Below are 19776 nucleotides of genomic sequence, written 5' to 3'. Positions count from 1 at the left end.
TTGAGAGATGCAAAGAGGGACACAACCAGGCCAAAACTTGGCTCTTCTGGATGTGCAATGCCCAATGCCAGCGTCCAACAGCACTGCCATTGAGACTGGTGCAGTAAAACCAGTAGCAGGGAAGCGGGGATGGGGAAACCAGTCCATGCCTGATTTATGAGAGTCCTCTGGAGAAGCCATCATCCCAAACCAGCACTGATGAGACTGGAGCAGGCCCCGCAGAGCAGTACTCAAAAAACTACAGCAGCATCTTTATTTTACACATAACCATCAGTATAAAAAAGTTTATTACATAAGAGCTGTTTTGTTTACAATATATTATATTGCTTCAAGCCAATGCAAAAAGTCCATACATTATAGTTCTACTTTGTTTTAAATATATTATATTGCTTACATGGCACTGCCGCAGTGTATTTTTAATACACAACACTTTGCAAAACTGTAAGGCCAAAAATAATGCTGAATTGAGTAGTTCAGTTTTTAAATTAGGTAACATTTATTTATTTTTCTTAGGGAAAAGTCTAAATACATAATAGCAAAAATGTAAAAGGCAACTTTCCTTTGACTTAGACAAGCTAAATCTGCAGTCACTGAAATGATTCAGGTTAGCATCTAGGAGGTTTTCTGCTTGAATATTGTTACTTAATTTTTGGAAAATGTTATATTGCAGGTATATAATAAAAACAAATGCAGTTTAAACATAACCAAAGTATAGTACAAAACACCATCCAAAGCACTGAAAGAAGAAGCCTATATAATCATGCTATAGAAGTATTTATAAAACTTAAAAGGAGCAGTAAATATCAGCTCAGTGGTTTATAATGAAGCTAATAAAATTCCAGCCAGTAATCTTAACTGTAGTGAACAGCATTTTAACATCCCATCCATGAAAGGTTAATGAAGGCTATGAACTTTGTGTAACACGAACCATTTCAGATGTTGGAGTTCACCAGATATAATTGGATTCGGGTGGAGCGTGCCTCTCCTCCGCCTTTTTGGGTGAAGGCGTGTGCTGCCTGTGCTTGGTGCCGGCCGGCCTCAGGGCGCTCAGACCACTGGCTCCATACCCTGGAAAATTACCCAGCTCAAAAGAGAAGAAACCACAGAGGCAGCCTCGCGATGCGCTGCTAATATTTGAAGTGGGAATGGTCCCCCTGCTTGAAGAAAGACTTCAAACTGCACCTCACACACATGTGGTCCCTTCCCCATTCTCCCCCTGGCTCTGGAAAGCAAAGGATGCTGTTGGGCAGGCTTAACCCAAAAAGATGGGGACCATCAGTCCTCTCAGGCTGTCACCCGGCCACAGATTCACACCTGCATAGCCCACAGTAGTGTGTACATCAGCCATGAGCCCCAGCGAGCACTATGGCTCGCCTTGAGCATTTTTTGGGTTCAACCTGCATTAGGCATGCAAGCTTTGCTTTGTCTTATAGCAGGACACAAAAAGAAAGAACAGCAGCAACAACAAGCATGTAGGGGGAAGAAAGTAGTCTAAAACAGGCTTAGCAGAGCTGTTTTTTGGTGAAAGTAAAAACAAACAATAAATATGGAATTCAAAGTACTGTGTTGTCATTGTTTATAGTGTCATTTATCCATTGCACTCCATAAAGCTCATATAAATGACTATGAAAACCTGAGTTCGAGGTTCAGTTTTCTTAACCACTTATTTTTAAGAAAATGTCATGACTGAGAAGCCATTCATTTGATATAAACATGAACTTTTTTAAGATGGTCCTTTCAAACTGTGATGTTCCCCATGTGAACTGCCATCCCACGCAGACTTGAATGTGCCATTCAAGCCCCATGTAGGCACTTAAAATGGAGGTAAATTTTACCCTGATGGTCTATTTTCAGTGTCTTTGCTGAATACAGAGAGTTTTGCAGTGCCAAATGCAGCAGGTTTGTGCCCAAACTCCACATAATGAAGGTTCCAAAACCTTAGAGCTAGCAATAATGTGCAACTACTTAATCTTCATTCATTGGTGCTCTGTATTTCGTTTTTGTTTTGCAGACATTTACTTCTTCAGTGCTGTTCATTCCTAGTACATAATTTTTTTCACTTGCTATCTCAGTTCTTTATAACAAGAGTGTTACAGGAAGAAAAAGTGTGTACTGAACTTATGAATTGAAGTCTATCTTGATTTCCATGTAACCTTTTTTCTAACCATAGCTTATACTGGTGGTATTTATCCTTCAGAGAACGACATAAATAGTTAAATACAGATCCACTAGCTAATAGCAGAAAAACAGACTCCCCAAATGTAATTTTCATGGCATAATTCATTTCAGTTATCTAATACTCAATTTTACTGAAACAACTACATATATTCTGATACATTTTAACATGATACACATCACAGGCATCAACAGCTTTTAATAAAAAAGATCATTCTGTTGATGCTGCCATGTAAGATTTACATTTCTTATGGCTAGATGATGCATTTTATAGCTGCAAAATATTGCAAAGTTTTTTATCATTACTACTGAATACATTAAATGTGAATAGTCTGCCAACAGTGCTTAAGATAAATGTTAATCCCTCATGGGAGAATGTACAGAATGTCTCTTGAAGATTTGCTTATAAAGCCCTATTGCACATCAAATATAAAGTTAAGTCTGAATTTATTACTGGATATATACAACTGTATTTCAAATAATTTTATAGTGCTGTTTCAAATCCAGTGAAATGTTGCAACTGATGATCAGTTGCCTCATTAGATATCAAATAAGCACAACAGAAACTTATTTTCAGGACTTCAACCTTGCTTTGAGACAATATATTTCAGAGTCTGTGGAGCACAAATGGGGAAGAGTAGAAGAAAACATGAAAGATGGTAAGCTTAGATTTTGCATAAGCCTGCAAATTTTCCCTCAAGTTTCTAAAGAACAGTTATTTTTTTGTACGTTTTAATGGGCTCTAAGATCTGACAGAACTTTATGCATAAAAATGCCTATTTGATGCTTTAAAGCCAGCTGGCTTTACTGGGGAGTACTGAAGGACTTCCAACCTGCCCTGCACCACAGGTGGAAGACACAGGAGGTCACCCAGAGGACTAGTTGACACAAGGCTCTAGACGTTCTGATACATAAAGAAATGAAGGGCCAGTTTTGTAAAACAATTTTAAACAGTTCTGTATGTTTTTTTTTTTTTTTTTTTTTTTTTTTTTTTTTTTTTTTTTCCTTTTTTTAAGTAGTTAGCATTATGGAGAATTGAAAGTCTCTTATTGTTGGGATTAAAGATGAAGAAAAAAAGAGGAGTGAGGTACTACTGATGATGGTGGAAAGGCTCTGGAAGCCACCATTTTTGCATGGCATGTATAAGCAGCCCCGGCACAGACTTGGGGGACTGGTTCTCACTTACTTTTATTGCAGTGCCTCCCGTGCCAGCCTTCCTTGCACTGGCACTTGTTGGGTTCAGTGCAGGTCCCGTACAGCCCACAGCCGGGCTCGCAGACAGCTGTAACAGAGGGGGCACATGTTGGACTTGGTGACATGGTTCCCCGTGCGCCTGACAACACGCTGCAGGCCTTGGTGTTGGCGGGGGTCCCCACAGAGAAGGCACGGGGGCAGCTCACCCCACCATGGCAGCAGCAGCTCCGGCCTGGCCGCTGGCAGGGGGAAGCAAGCCCAGAGGCCGAGCAGGCCCTTGCCATCACGGGTGGTACAGGACACTGGCCCAGCACCATGCTCACAGGCGGCCAGCAGAGTGCTCCTGTCAGGTTTTAATGTCGCAACGTCCCGGTGTTTCATTAAGTGTTTCTCTAGGAACATCTGTTATTGCTACACTGACACATTGCTGGTTTATAGGAGCCCAGAATGCAGACCAGACTGCGGGGAGGCTTTTGTAAAGACGTGTCTGGTTTCATAATTCCCCAAAGCCTGGTGTATGCTGTATGTCCAGGAAGTCAATTAACCTGAAATACTTTGACAACAAGCAGCTAGTGCTGCTGTCATGGAAGAGGTCCTGTGTGAGCTCGGTGCTCCAGCAAGGACAAATTGAGTGCTTTGGTACTTACGCTTTGAACAAAGGTCTCCTTGGTAGCCTTTGGAGCACTTGCACTTATTCTTACCGGTACATTTACCTCCGTTTCGACAGGGCTGATGGCATTTACCTAGAAATTGAAAACACGAAAACAAGGGACTTACCCCCCAGAAGAGTCCCCCTGTACTCATGATGGCCGTGTGAGAGGCCTGCCTTGTACCCAATAAACTCATCAGGCTTTGGTGTGTGATCTTACACCGTGGATCTGTCAGGAGGACTCCAGCAGAAGTTTTTGCTCCCCATTTACATACTTTCTTTTGCTTTGAAAATAGGACAAGAAGGGAGCACAGCCAAAACCCATGTGTCCAAGCAGCGTTCACCCAGACTTGAACCACTTGGACTGCTGTGTCCCCATGCCACCGGTCAGTGTCACCTCCTGCTCTCCTCACCTCCATGAGCAAGGAGGTTCCCCTTGGTGGTTGCAAAGTGTGGAATCCAGAAGAAAATCTGGTGGTGCAGTAGAGAGATTTTAAGCAATGGGAAGCTCAGGAACTGTCAGGAACGGCAGTCACTTGCAGAAAATAAGTAGATCGTCTGGGCCTGGCAGCTTGTGACAAGAGGCTGTGGAGGACCAGGATGCTGCTGGTGGTGCCATGAGGAATGTTCCACGCCACAGCTCAGAAACTAAAGGCACATTACAAAAATGTGCCCTTCTTTCCTGTTTGCCAAGAACAGATCATTGCTGGTGACAGTAATTAGGATTGGCAGACATTTTTCAAGGCTTTTGGTCCGGAAATTACTTTCCCTCACATTCATACATTGCCAAAGGAAGAAGCTGGGTCTGACTATGTATGATGGTTTCCTTGGCCCTGACTCACCCAGGATGGAAGAGATCCATGCTGATGGAGCAGAGCCACATGCAAGTTCTGCTGGGCCTGATTCATGCCGAGAAGCCTCCAAGGGCCTTCCTCACACTTAACATGAAGTCCCCAATCACCAGGTTTTCAGTCCCTTGTTAGAATTTGTCTGTATCATTAACCTAATTAAATCTCTAAGATTTAGCACTAATATTTACCTGAGTTTGTGAGCAAACAAAAGCTGGAACCTGGGGCAGCAACCTTCCCTTCCCTTCCCTTCCCTTCCCTTCCCTTCCCTTCCCTTCCCTTCCCTTCCCTTCCCTTCCCTTCCCTTCCCTTCCCTTCCCTTCCCTTCCCTTCCCTTCCCTTCCCTTCCCTTCCCTTCCCTTCCCTTCCCTTCCCTTCCCTTCCCTTCCCTTCCCTTCCCTTCCCTTCCCTTCCCTTCCCTTCCCTTCCCTTCCCTTCCCTTCCCTTCCCTTCCCTTCCCTTCCCTTCCCTTCCCTTCCCTTCCCTTCCCTTCCCTTCCCTTCCCTTCCCTTCCCTTCCCTTCCCTTCCCTTCCCTTCCCTTCCCTTCCCTTCCCTTCCCTTCCCTTCCCTCCTTTCCTTTTTCCTTTTTTCTTAGGATAGTGACAGAGACTTGCACACAACAATCTGAGCACCAGCACTCCTTCTTTCCACTGCTGGTGTGCTGTGGTGAAAACTTCAGGAAATGCACTCATCTCACGATCACAGACTGCCCCCTTGGGAACTAAACACCCCAAGGACTGCCTGCTGGGCTCTCAACCCCACCAGACTTCTGTGATGCATGTGTGCATCGTCAGTATAAAAGAAACATTTGTTCCTGATGTGCATAATTATTTTAATAGCCCCAAAACAAGTTTATAACCAGTCAGAGGAACAAACCGTGCTAAGGAGTGTTTCTGCAAAAACACAATTTCCCTGCAGAAACTTCTGGAGAGGGAACCTGTAGGCCTTCTACTTTGTAGGCAATTGGATCTGGAGTAATGACTGAAAGGAGCAATGCTAAGGAAATCCAGGAATTTTCCTAGTTCTTGAAATAAATCTGGAGAACATAGGTCAAGGCATGCAATGCAGACTTCCACAGGGAAGCATTAGGCGAGCATTTGACTCAGCACAGCTCAGTTAAATTCAGAGTAAAATATTTTCACAGAATGGAGGAAACTCTCTGCTATTAACTGAGAAATGAAAAGCAACAAAACAGTGGGTGACAAATGGAGGAGGAATCCAAAACAAAGTAAAACTCTCCGTTCTCAAACTGCAACACTAATTAGAGGCAATGCACAACTATAGCTAGAGAAAAAGTCTGGAAGACTGTGAATGCTTGCTAGTATGGTAGGCTGGGCCCAGTAAATTTCCCAAGAGTCCTGGAGAGTGATTCAACTATCAGACAAGCACTCAAAATCTTTAAACAACACTGGGAAGAAGAAAAAAAAAAAAGAAGAAAAAACTTCTCGGTTTTCTGAAGGTGGCTTTCTGCCTGTTGAAAAGTTTTCTCCGCTTGTTATTTCAAGACCCCCATGACTGAATGTAGTTGGCTCTGGATCTAAGAAAAGAGAAGGAGTTGTGTTTCCCTTCTGATGTTTTTAAGCCTCATCTAGCATTTCTTGCAGTCCTCCACTGTTGTGCCGGTGCTGGGGCAGTGCCCAGAGGTGGTAGCAGCCATCCATCACATACAAACAATTGCTGTCCAGCTTTACAAAAGACAAAGCAAGTGCAAAGCTTTCCTTGCTCTCATCAAAAGATTCCCAGTCTAGCTCTGAGCATCCTCTGAACCTGAACAACATTATTTTGTACAGGAACTGGTTTACTGCTTGTATTTTAATTAATTTAATTGAATTTGCACAGGTAAGCCTTTGCAGGAAGCAAAAGTCAATTGCACCTGTTCCAAGCATCGGTAGAAAATGTTGAGCTTTAGAGCCCCAGGGACTGACCAATTAAATGGAGTGCCCTTCATTAAAAGTTCTGCAATATCAGTTCTAAGGATTCTCCCCAACCCCAATAACCAACAACACTGGCATAAAATGACCTACTCCTTGAACTTTAAACCAAGCCTTACTCCTTATCTGAGAACTATCAACACAGCTGACTTTCTGGGGAAGGAAGGAAGAAATGACATTCTGTCAGTGTCACATATGAACTCGATATAAACAAAGGTAAATTCAGTAGAAACTCACTCTGTTGCTCTTGGTGACACCTGATCTGAATTAATAGCAAAGGGCCATCTTTGTTAATAATTTCATAAAAATACAGCTTTACTGCTTCTCTTTGGCTCAGATTTTGATCAGGTAAAAACGAGTTGCAAAATACCTTGCAATGCATAGGAATATGGTGAAACATTTGCATACCTTTTATCTACACTTAAATACTGTGCAAAATGTAGGTCCTAAGGTATCTGTGTCCTTTCTTTGCATAGTAATTAATGTATTGTCCCGTATTGGCTGACAGCATGTTAGAGTTTATTCCCATATGTTTCCAAGTCTTTGCTGCTAGGCACTTCGTCACTGCGAGAGAGCCTGTCTCTACTGATGCATACAAAGGAATTACCTCGTACACATCCCAGGCCAAATGCTGCTCTCTGTGCTCCTGTGATGACTCTTTGAAAGTCAGTGGGATTATATACAACAGAAAGGTAAGGAAGCTCCACACACTGTGTCCTGGTAGAAGCTTTAAGCCCAGAACGAACAATGTGGGTGTATGTCCCCAAAACCCAAATGTTCATACTCCATTCAAGTGTGGGGATCTATAGGATTAATCCAATTTAACAGAGCTGTGAGAAAACTCTTCTTTTAGCAAGATCAAATGCCTGACAGCTGACCTCCCAGGTCTGTTCCAGCCTGGCCACATCTCCACCCCCAGCTTTACACAGCACACTTAGATCAGCCATAAGCTAAAATATTTTCAATTGCTTTGATGCTAAACTTCTGAAAATAGCAAGTCTTTTGATGTTTGCGACGCAGATTTTCAAGTTGCCATGTGAATGCAACTTAATACATTAAGTGAAAGTTCTCAGCTCTTACAGTTCAGTCCTCCCTTTTCCACAAATCCATCCACTCCACGTTTATCACAGCCCTTTTAGAGGCATGGGCTTAAACCTAATCTGCTGTGCACAAGTGTGAATTGCTGCAACTTTTGAAAATAGCTGCCCCGCATGGACTTGGGGCAGCAGTGCATCAGTCTGCCACAGTGTAGTGCTTGCATACCTGTTTTGAAGGTAGTCACCAAGCCCAGTTCCTAGTGAAACCAGAACAAGGTAGGGGGTGAGGCAGCCTAGCAGTGAGTCAAACTTATCAGTAAGGGTCTCACTTGGAGGCACCTGGCTCTCTGGGGGTCCCAACCAGTAGAGGCACGCAATGCTCGATAATTTAGACACCGACAACAGAATAAGTTGATGTAAGGAAAAGCAAGTACATGGAGATGCTACTCACTGATTTCGCATTGGTCTCCTTCAAATCCTGAAGGACAAATGCATTTTCCCAGATAGAAGCATGTTCCTCCATTGAAACAGGTCGTTGTACAATTTGCTGAAACAAATAAAACAGGAATGAACTAAATCGCTAATATGAACTCAGTCTGACTTGCCTTTAATGTTTTCTGCTGCTCACCCTAAATAAACATTGAGTAGGTTTCAAAAAGTTGCATTAAAACATTTTCACCTGGTTTACAAAGAAAGACTGAAGTGCAGATTTCCTACATAACATTTTACAGGGACACACGTGCACACACGTCCATCGAAAGAGACAAACAAATGAACAATACAGCAATGAGATTCCCAAGGACAGGTTGTGTTACATCTTCATCAGTCCTCATGTGTGGAGCTCACTGAAGGATCAAGTCATTATTGCTATTGAAACTGGCCACGTGTGGTATAAAGAGCACAATCTAGGACTGGAAGTCACTTCCACAAGAAGACACTTCATCACAGCTCTTAATTAATGCCATGGGAGATTTGAGGTTTAACAGGAAACCTTTATAAATTTTTGCTGTGTGGTGACATAGATACAAATGCTGTCCCTCTCACTTGCTAAATTACTTACATTGTGTTGGATGTGACTTTTCACCAAACATCTGAGATTCACATTAATCTCGGGTTAAACTTCCTTCAAGACATTGGGAGAATGTCATTGAAATATTGGAATATTTTCACTTTGGAAATATTTTCAAAATGCAGTAAAGGTCTCAGAAAGAGCTACATACAAATCAGAAGGATTTTGACTCCAACAGTTTGTACAAGCATTCCTTAAGGCCTAGGAATGTTCCCACTATTTTGCTGGAAAGACTACACAGACCTTCTGCATTTGCTCTCTACTTCATGATGTAGTTGCGCAACAACAAAAGCAATGTGGTGTTCTGCAATCTTCTCTGCCATGAGCAGGTCAGTGGTATTTCTGCAGCAAACCACTTGGTTTTCTCTATGTGGTCGCTTGCAGTGTTCCAAATTACTGTTCTGAACAACTGATTGCTCCTTTTTATCCCTGAGCCACAGTGCAGCAACAACAACAGAAGATGAATAGACCATTTTTTGTATGTGTGTGTGTCTAGATGCAGCAAATTAGTGTATTAACTAATTAGTAAAACTAATTCTACTCCAGGAAACCAAAGTTCAAATACAGATCGCTTATTTTCCTAAGTGAATTTTGTGGTAGGTCCCATGGCTTTCAGTGGGTCAGCTAAAGAGATTACCTAAATTACCCCTCACTCAGCTGGCGGGTACGGATGCCTGCACATGTAGCTGCAAAAGCATTGTGTGCCCCTGCGTGCTTCCTGCAGCTCCCAGCCTCAGGAAGAATCATGAAATTATGTCCTGTAAAACTTACTTCACTGCTTGGTTGCCTTTCCAAAAGGCACTCCTAGAAGGAAATTAGCATGGGGAGGAATGAGCATCCACAGGAGGTGGCACCCAGGGGTTTGGCTGCAGTTACCTTTGTCGCAGTTGATGCCATAGAAGCCGGGGGGGCAGATGCACAAGCCGGGGGTGATGCAGAGCCCACCGTTCATGCAGCGAGGAGCACATAGCGCTGAGGAGCAGGAAGAAAAGGAGAATCATCACTGGTGTGACTGGGAATGTGCTCAGAGGTGTCAGCAATTTAGTGGGGTTCCCAGGCAGGCTCTACAATGAATTCTTCCCTCCTACCACTCCATACCTGTGCATAAGCACTGCTACATAATTTAGGGGAGGGGAGGCTCTAGTGTGGCCTGGTTTGATGACCAGACTGTCCTGCATGCTTCCTCTCAATTCTTTCCAGAGCCCCTGCGCCCTCCCAAGACTCCTCTGCAGTCATGGCCACCCCACGAGGCTCTTCCAGGGAGGCATGTCAGGGAGCAATGTTTCATTTCGTGGTTGCCCACAATTGGTACATGCTGCGAGGCTGCGTCCATACGAGAGAGTTCAAAAGTGCCTGGACATGGGGCCAAGTGGGGGCACAGGATCATCCATCTTATGAAATTGTTGGTGCTGTTCCTGGCATGGCTTTGTCCTTGGCTGTCCGGGCACAGCCCTGGGGCAAGCAGCAGCCACGGCTTCCTCCCAGCCAGGAGTTTGGAGGTTTTTGCTTTGGAAGCTAGGAGAGTTTATTAAGCACACAAATGCAAACTGTGTCATGCCAGTTGGCCTCCAGGCCGGAGAACAGTCCCTGATCCTTTGTATTTAATATTTCGGATGCAGCCAGAGCATCTGGGAGCTGAGAGGAGAATGAGATTGAAGTAGGATGCCCACGGGGGGGGTTGCTCCATCTCAGGCCACCCTGGCGAGGGTCTCCCACTGGCAGAGGAGGAAAGAAGAAACAGAAAGAAGAACTACTTTCCTCACCAAGTCACACCAATGTCTTGTGTCCTGGCCCCTCACTCCTGGCAATGTTATTTGGAGCTATTAGTCACTAATAGAAGGAAAAAGGAGACTCTTTCCTTCATCTCCCTATCTTCATTGTCGGTCTGTCTCCAAATTAGATCTTATCTCCAAATAAACCAATGCAGAACAAAAGTCCTGTGCTTTGTTTTCCAGCTAGTCCTTATTAGCAGAAGAATTTTATTTAATCTTTTTGCCAGATGGATTCTCTGTGATTAAGGACCCCTTAACAATTGTGTCAGCTTTTGTTAAAAACAATCCCTTAGCAAGAAAACATCTTTTTTTTTTTTTTTTTTTTTTTTTTTTTTTTTTTTTTCCTGAGCAGTTTATGTTTCCATTAGAACATGGATCATAACAGTAATTCACTTAGATATGTGAACTCAAAATGTATGAAAACTTTAAAATAGGCCGTTCATATTTTTAGGAGTGGCTACAATGCACTAGCTACAGTTTTGTTGAGATTATTGTAAAGAAGAGAGTTGAGAAGATTTTTTTAAGTTACCTTTCTCGCAATGAGGCCCATAAAATCCATCCGGACATTCACAGACATGTCTCTCGTTGCAAAACCCTCCGTTTCTGCATCCTCCTGGACACTCCGCTTCATAAAATATAACAACAATCTTAGTTGGATATTTCATACTTCAGCTGTTGCTCAGCTTTCCCCAGTACCAATATACACCTTTGATATAATGAAAAAAATATTTTTTGACAGACAGGCAAATGCTGGCCGAAGTGGAGATTCACCTTTCCTCAAAAGAAATTGTTTCCCTTTGTGTTCATCTACAAATACGGGTTTGATCATGTGTGCAGACACATGCACGATGTGCTCGTTGGCGGATCACGCACATCTATCGCTCTGCTGTTCTGCAAGGGAATGAGCAACGTGGGTGCTCTGCACACCCCAGCCCCATTTTCTCCACGTGGAAAGAAGCAGGCAGCTGCTGCAGGACCTGCATTATTGCTCAGACCTCCCCTAGCATGCGGGGTTGGTCTCAAGTTCTGCAGCCCGAAGTTGGCTGCACTGCAACTTGCATTGCATTAATTGCTACATCTGTTGCTCCTAAGGTGGCAAAGTGATGAAATCTGTCTTCAAATGAAAGAGTCAGCTTCAAGGCTAGATGAAAGAAGGCCAGAAAGGAAGATGAAAGCATTCCTGCACAGTGATCCTGTATCATCATCCAACTCTTATTCACATCTCAACTATTGATCAAACACTGGTTAAAGCGTTTAGCAACACTGGCTGGATTACACAAGGAAGAGAAATACATCTGGGTATCATCACCATCCTCAAAACACTGGAGTCCATCAAACAAGAGGCAAAATGAACCCAGTGGAACTCCACAAAAACACAACTGCCAGGCAGAAAAGCAATTCCTCAAAAATGCCTTCCCAGATATCCCACAGACAAGAAGGAAGGCAGGAGGGGCTGCCTACTCCCATTAGAAAATGTATGTCACTTGTGATCAGTGGGACCAGGGCCACGAGGCAGCTCTAGCAGAGCAGGCACAACCTTCTCCTGTGGATGCTATACTGCACGACACTCCGAATGACCAGGTTCAAAAAATTCTGAGGAAAGGTAGATCTTCACTCAGAAACTGCAACCTATTCAACCCAAACTCAAAAATCACCCATTAGACTGCAGTTGGATGTAATTTTGGCACTGTGCTGGAGGGCAGGGATGCCATCCAGAGGGGCCTGGGCAGGCCTGAGAGCTGGGCCTGTGCAAACCTCATGAGGTTCAACAAGGCCAAGTGCAAGGTCCTGCAGCTGGGCCGAGGCAATCCCAAGCACAAACACAGGCTGGGTGGGGAATGGATTGAAAACAGCCCTGAGGAGAAGGACCTGGGGGTGTTGGTTAAAGAGAAGCTTGACATGAGCCAGCGATGTGTGCTTGCAGCCCAGAAAGATTCTTCAAACCGTAACTTGACACAAAGGAAAACATAACCCTGGACTTAAATACATTTGAATTATTCTGCCTCTTTCTAATAGTTATCAGGTGACATATCCATCAGCTATGGCTATGAGCAGTATTACTTTCTGCCACACTCAGGTAATATTGCTCTCTTCACTGGAATATGAAGGGTAACCCCGAGACTACACAGAAGGTAAGAACATCTGATGTATCAGTCAGGTGGCTGGGTGCTATGTGCAACTGCCAAACAGACAGGAAGGAGAGAGGATAGAAGGGGTAATTTTAAAATACTCTTCCATCTAAGGCCATAGATACACAGGGAAAAAAAAGTGTTACTTTAGAAGTAAATCTGTTTGCAGTGGCATTAATAACAGTAAGGGCTTCGTAATCTTATTTGTTCTAACAGTATGCTCTAGGACTCTTTCTGGAAATGTTTCTCCCTTTGTACCAAATGCAGAGCTGCTATTCATTACAGAAAATGCATGCTTAAATACATGCCATTTCAAACAGAAAAATAGGAAAACACAATTTTTTGTGCGGTCACCTCTGAGCCACAACAAAGCCTCTCCTCTCCCACAAAATTGCTGCCTCACTCTGCTCACTTCCTCTGGTGGGGGCCCCTCTGGCTGGCCACGAAAGACTGGAAACAGTGACTCGGGGCCCAGGCAGGAGGAATCTGAGCTCCTCACCACAAACGGCAGCTTTCAGAGGGAGGAAACTCACCCTTACACTAATACAAACTGGTAGGAACATCCTCGTCCTTCTCAGTATCTATCCCAAAATGCTGCGGCGTCCACCTCATTGGATATAGGGCAGCAATGGGAGCTACCCCAGTATGAGCTGGGGTGAGATGTCTCCTCCTCTGCCCACCTCTACAGTTTGTAAAACCATCCTTGTGCCCCTCAGCTGGCTCAGGGTCAGTGACTGCCCTCAGCTTTCCTGAGTTTTATGATGCAATACGCCTAAATTTTGAATTTTATTTATTTATTGTACCAGAATTGTAATAATAAAAATAATTAAAGCACGGAAACCATAGCTCAGATGAATGCTGCTAAGACACTGAGTTTGGAGCCTTTCCAGGACAAGCCACAATGCAGACCTGTAACTGCTGTCTCTATTAGATTACCCCAACACTATTTCCAAAGTTTATTAAGTTCAGTATCTTTGGACTGAGCTGGCAATGAAAAGGCATGAAATGTTCTGCGCTGTGTTTACATCAGGAACAACTTTGTGCTCAAGGTCTGATTGATTTTACCTCCATTCGGCCCCCATTTTCCTTCCTGTTCCTCTCCCCACTTCTTCTTCCCCCTCCCCTGCTTTCCCTGGGCTAATTGGCAGCAGCAAGGCTTCAAAGGAGACGCAGCCTGGCTATTCAGGTGCAGCGAGCTTTCAAAGAATAAACAGCTCCTGCTCCTGCTGCTTGCTCTTTGAAGCCACACTACAGCCAATTAGCTCGGAGAAAAGAGCACAGGGAAGAAAGTGCAGGACTGGGAATGGAGGTTTAATAGGAGAAGAATAAAAATATCACTCTTTGTACGTCAGCCGTGCCATGGGTTAATTTGATACAATTGCACACGGCAAGGGATAACTGCCTGATCTTGGATATGGATTTTTTCAATCTCCACAGCCTCAGTTCAAAGTGATAATTACAGCTGTTCATGATGTATCAAATGAATCCAGAAAGTCTTATTACATACTGTCTATAGTTCATAGATTGGCTGATTAAACATGTTTCCTGTTTTCCAAGTAAACACTGCAATAGCTTCATGGTGCCCTTCCTCTATCGATGCATCTTGTGTGTGCTTCTTGCTTGATGCCTGCAAATACTGAGGACCAGCTTCCATCACCTTCCCTGAGTGATGCTTTACTATGCAAACAATTCTACCAAAATCAAATCAACAACACACATAGTAAAGTGTTAATAAAAGAAGAGGGAATTTTCTTATCGCCTCAAGTGTCTCATAAACTTTGTAATTATCAGACCAGCAACACAACCTGCTGATGAGGCTGGTGAACAATGTTGTATCCCAAACCAAGACGTTGCCATCTTGAGCTCCAGAGGAGGTAAGCCAACTTTTGCAAAAATTCTCTGATTTTTGCTTTTTTGATTCAATTGGGATGTGCAAGTTAAGATTTAAATAAATGTTGAACTACGACACCAAACAGCGTTACCTGAAAACAGTGTCCCCACTACAGATCCCAGAAGTTAAGTCCTCAAAATTATGTCATTTCTGAAAATGTGAGCATCAGCTTTTTTTTTCCATAATTCTGACTCTCCTCCAAATGCTTCAAATCATTTACTCACATTTGCTTCTCATATGATCCATTTCTATCAACATCCTTGAAATGATGAGCTGTGAACAGGAGGAGGAATGCCTCCAACCCAGTCTGCTAAGGGAGATGTAGTTCACAGTAAGAAAAAGCTTAGTAAACACATAGTAAATGAACAGCAAATGCAAATGAGCTGCAAACCTACACATAGAGCCAGAACAGCCTGGAATTCATAGCTTTTGCTACACATTGTGTGACCACATTATTATCCTGAATGATTATTATCCTAAATGAAAGAGAAGAAAGTTAGGTGACCTGGTCTAACAGTTCTTGTCATGTCCTCATTAGCATTACCTTGCTGACAGGTCTTAAAGAAGATGGCGTTCTGAGGGGTCTGGAGAATGATATTGCCTTCTGAGTTCATTATGATCACATTGACTTCAAATGCAGCCACCCCATCTTGCTTGCCGAGGCAAGGAAATCCAACCTGGACAACTTACAGGAGAGCAATAACAACAGTATTCATATTTACATGCATATCTACAAAAGCATACATTGTAATACCAGAGATAATAAGTATTTACAGATAAGCTTTAGAGTCACCTTGTGCACAGACACCTGCAGGGCTGGAACAACTGCAGCACAGGAGGCCAGCCTGGGTTGCTTTGCTGACACAACCCCAACAGTCTGCAGCACAGACACTGATCTTAAGGCAAACATACTTCTGCCTGCAGACAGGGCAGTTACTCATGGAGGTATCTAAGGATACTATTTTCACAGCCACTAAAATGAGCCAGAAGCCTATATTTAATTTTCTAAGCTGCCTTGATCACTTCTGAGCCTCACTTGTATGGGCTGTCACATAACTTCTCCAAGAAGATCTCATGCGTTTTTATTTTTTTTTAAAGCTGCTTTAGGTATGTTTTTGCTGTTACGGATCTTGCAATTAATACTTAAATAAAATACTTATTTAATCAAAACTTTCTCCATAATATGCTGGCAAGACAGTGCACTTAATAAATAAGATTGTGGGTGCAAGTATTTAAAATGAATAGAGGAACATCACTATGACAGAACTTGTTAAGTGTAGCAATATTCAGAGATTGCCTTTCCAGGAAAAGTATTCAAGCACTTTTAAACTACAAAGAGTCCAAGGAAATAATTAAGGCCAGTAAATCTGGAGTATTTTAATGAGGAAGCAAGCCTGATACCTCAGAGCTCTGGAATGCTCCGCTGTGATGGTCACAAGTGATCTCAAATAATCTTCAGATGAAATGATTGTGTCATTTCTTCAAAATTGGCTCTTTCTAGCTCATTTAAAAATTAGATCCAGCTAATAGAGATTGTTTATTCATTTCTTCTGAAGCTGGCCTGAGGTTTCAGAACAAAATGTAGAGCTAACAGCCTTACATTTGGTTTGTTTTAAATTGCTTGTTATGAAAATGTCGCATGTAATAATCAGACAATTTTTGTTATTTTCTGCCTTGGTATAATACCTTGCAATAATTATTGCTGAAACACATTCTGCTTCTGGCAAGTCCTATGGACTGAACAGTCTGTTGCAGTTTTCATTATAAAGCAATTTCATTGCTGAAGTGCCTTTACACTGGTCTTTTAAAAGACCATTACGAAAAGCATGTAACCATGTGGTAAGAAAAAAAACCACCTCTTACAAGGGATAAAAAGCAGTTTAAATGCAGTGAACTTCTCAAACTGTAGTAACCTCCTCATAGCTCAAGTGCAGGACATAATTCAGTGCTTGTATGAGGATGTGTGTGACTTAGCTGAACAAAATTGCTCTGGGGAGGAAGGCACAGGAGAAATTCCTAGACTTCATTTCATCAGTAGCAAACCCCCAATCTGCCTGGAAATTTGACAGCAAATGACGTCAGCCTGTAGGTTTAAGTGCCCAGGGCAAGGACCAGTCATGCATCTGAAGATGAAGGGGACAGGTCAGAAACCCTCCAGCACTCCCCAAACTGGAAGTGTCCATATTTCTGAACTTTCCACGTGCCCGAACTCCTCAGCACACAAAAATGCATTAAAGACCCTCCTGACTGAGCTCCGTGGTGGCTCACATTGCATTTGTCCCACCACAGAATTGCCCCTTTTGCACATTTACACTCCTGCCTCCCCTGGAGTGCTCACAGAAGTGAGGAAAATTTAACAGATTCCTAACTGTGGGATGAGCAGAGATGCTGCTGGGGAAAGTACCAGGCATGCCAGCTCACGTGGAGCCACATTGGCACCAGCATGGTACTTGTGTGGTGCTCGAAGTTAATCACTGCCACCATCAAAAATGCCTGACTTGGTTTTGAACTTGCTGACTCTTGTTTAAACCACTGGATCTTTGTAGGTGTTCCCCTGTGAAATGAGCAGTCAGTCTTTTGTCATTGAACAGATATCTACATGCTCAAGGTTTCTCTCAAACACCTCTTTTTGGCTAAGCCGAGTAGTCTTAGTTCTTTAAACTCTCACTGAAAGGCACCTTCTTCAGCCCTCTTACCATATGTCAATATCGTACCATGTGGCTAGGTTCAACAACCCTAACCCACGTAGCAATACTGGGATGTGGGGATAGGATTTTCAAAGGAGTCTAAGGAACCTGAGTGATTTAAATCCAGTTTAAATCTCTTCACTATTTTTATAGCATTTATTTCTTTACGTCAACTTAGTTAACTTAGGCAGGATAGCAAGCAGCATAAAAAAAGCCTTCACACCAGTGGCTCATTGCTAAATACTGAACATGCTTGGAATACTGTGCATGTACCAATTATCAATTGCTGTTAAAGACAAGATGCAGTATAGTGCCACACAGGACTTCAACACAGCTGATATATCCTAAGTACAGCAGTGCACTGCTCACTGTCATAAGGGAGCACTGTGGACATACCCGTATTAGTCCTGGAACTGAGCTACCAGCACCACAGACAGGGTAAGTCCATCTCGGTTTCAATCAGACCTCCCATCGTGATGCTTACCAGACCTTCTGCTGGAACTAGGAGATCTCATCCCTGGCCTCCTTGCATTTGTAGATTAGATGTTTTCCTAAACACAGTCAGTCAGGGGTCATTTTGATCTAGCCTCTCTAGATAGTTAAAAATTAAAGGAGAAACTAATTTATATTAGAGGATGCTGAGTGCACAGCCTTCCACATTTCTCACCTGCTTTATATGGAAATGGAAATAATCTTAATGCTTAATATGAACTTCACCTTCCTGACTGACTTCTTGGTTGCTTTGAGTCAATGTCTGTATTTGCAAACTTATTGGGCTTGCAGTCAATTAAATTGCAGCGATTATGATATGAATATTGTAACACTCTTCAGTGAAATCCATTTTCAACACCACTAAACTTTCACATACATTAATTTTATGCAAAAATTTTGCACAAATTTCTGCTGGTTTATCTACATACAAAAGCTTCGTGTGACTTGGCTCAAGCAAAATATGCTGCTGTAGTCAGGCAAGGCACTCACGCTGTTCATTGTCAAGCACCATGACAAGCATTTCTTTAGCAATAAAATTCAAAACTTCAGTTAAAAAGAAGGTGTGTAGACTTTACTGGCTGTGGGGTATTTTTTACAGGAACAAAATTTATAATACCAAGAGCACAAACCTGATGCTTTATGAGGAACTGTTCCGAGCAGAGGGATATTTATAGTTGGATCAGCCATTATGCCTTTATCCAAAGAGCGCAGAGACAGGAACTCGTAGAAGTACTCAGCCTATGACAAAAGACATGAGAAATCATTATGTGTTTTAATTGCATTCACAGAAGCAAACCATTTAGCACATAAGCTACAGCAGAAAAATACTACACTTTCATTATGTCATTCACTGGATTTGTTTCAATTTTTTCCACAATTGCTTCTTTACCTAAGCATAGTTTTCTCTCATCTCAGAAATTGCAAATGACCATACAGTAAAATCCAATACCTGGATAACAGCAAGGAAAATAGCATGCATATGGCAAATTAATGTTAATCAGAGAATACATTTTTTTTACAACCCACACCTTTCATCTAAACACTGAAAATAAAAATAAAAATAAAAAAATGTGAACACTGGGCTACTTCTTAAAGCTGTTTTTTTGTTTTGTTTTGTTTTGTTTTGTTTTGTTTTGTTTGTTTTGTTTTTGTGCAGAATCCCCCTGGAACTGCCGGTGAGCCTGGACAGCCTGCCTTGTGCTTCCTTCCACCAGACCCTGGCCTCTCTGTTAAGTCACCTGCTCAGTCTTTCTTCGTATTTGCTACAAAGTGGGATTCCTCCTGCCTCGTGTCATGCATCTGCAGTGTAGATGTGCACACTGTGTACACCTGAGGTGTTTGCATCTTAGCAGGGCACTTGAGGCTTCCACGGCTGTTAATGGAGTTGGGCATTCCCACAGCACAGCTGCAGGTGCACAGATCAAGTGGAAACAAACCTTTTCCCTAAAGTCAGGCTTTTCATTTACCTGAACACGTACGATTACAGGTAGCTTTAGCTGCTGCTCTCAGAAAAATACTTGAATCCTTAGCATGGGAACTGTCAAAAAAGTATTTTCATACAGCAACTTATTGATAATATACAGTGTTGCTAAACCTGCCTTTTATCTAGGACTGGGAAGTAAAGAGAGATTAAAGCCAAAATGTTATGAGAACTTTGGGCCAATAAATGGCAGTTAGTTCTTCTATGAGATGGAAGTCCTTAGCCAGAAGGCTGTTCTTTTTCTCTCCTAATAAACAGTTTCCATAGCACATGAAGACATGGACTTACTGGAGAGAGACCAGTGAACAGCCACAACGATGACTAGGGGTATTGGAGCACCTGACATATAGAGAGAGGCTATTCTATCTCGAGATCATCTCATCTCAGGTCATCCTCAGACCTTCTGTGATTCTGTGCTAAC

The 19776-nt window shown here is 42.7% G+C and overlaps 1 protein-coding gene across 1 annotated transcript in view; it reads right to left on the bottom strand.

Annotated features, from left to right (window-relative positions):
• Positions 1 to 237: 237 nt before the first annotated feature.
• WIF1 (WNT inhibitory factor 1) overlaps positions 238 to 19776 on the bottom strand; it is a 39576-nt gene continuing 20037 nt past the window's right edge. The window contains exons 3-10 of the mRNA XM_068669300.1: positions 18505 to 18613; positions 15241 to 15381; positions 11206 to 11301; positions 9781 to 9876; positions 8287 to 8382; positions 4017 to 4112; positions 3362 to 3457; positions 238 to 1068 (exon numbers count right to left, since the gene is read on the bottom strand). Of these exons, the coding sequence (XP_068525401.1) occupies positions 947 to 1068; positions 3362 to 3457; positions 4017 to 4112; positions 8287 to 8382; positions 9781 to 9876; positions 11206 to 11301; positions 15241 to 15381; positions 18505 to 18613 (852 nt within the window). The 3' untranslated portion in view covers positions 238 to 946. The remainder of the gene's footprint in view (positions 1069 to 3361; positions 3458 to 4016; positions 4113 to 8286; positions 8383 to 9780; positions 9877 to 11205; positions 11302 to 15240; positions 15382 to 18504; positions 18614 to 19776) is intronic.

Source organism: Anas acuta, chromosome 1 (genome assembly GCF_963932015.1).
Source record: "Anas acuta chromosome 1, bAnaAcu1.1, whole genome shotgun sequence".
Taxonomy (NCBI): domain Eukaryota; kingdom Metazoa; phylum Chordata; class Aves; order Anseriformes; family Anatidae; genus Anas; species Anas acuta.
Note: the sequence above shows the minus strand (reverse complement) of the source record. Positions and strands in the feature narration are given on the sequence as shown.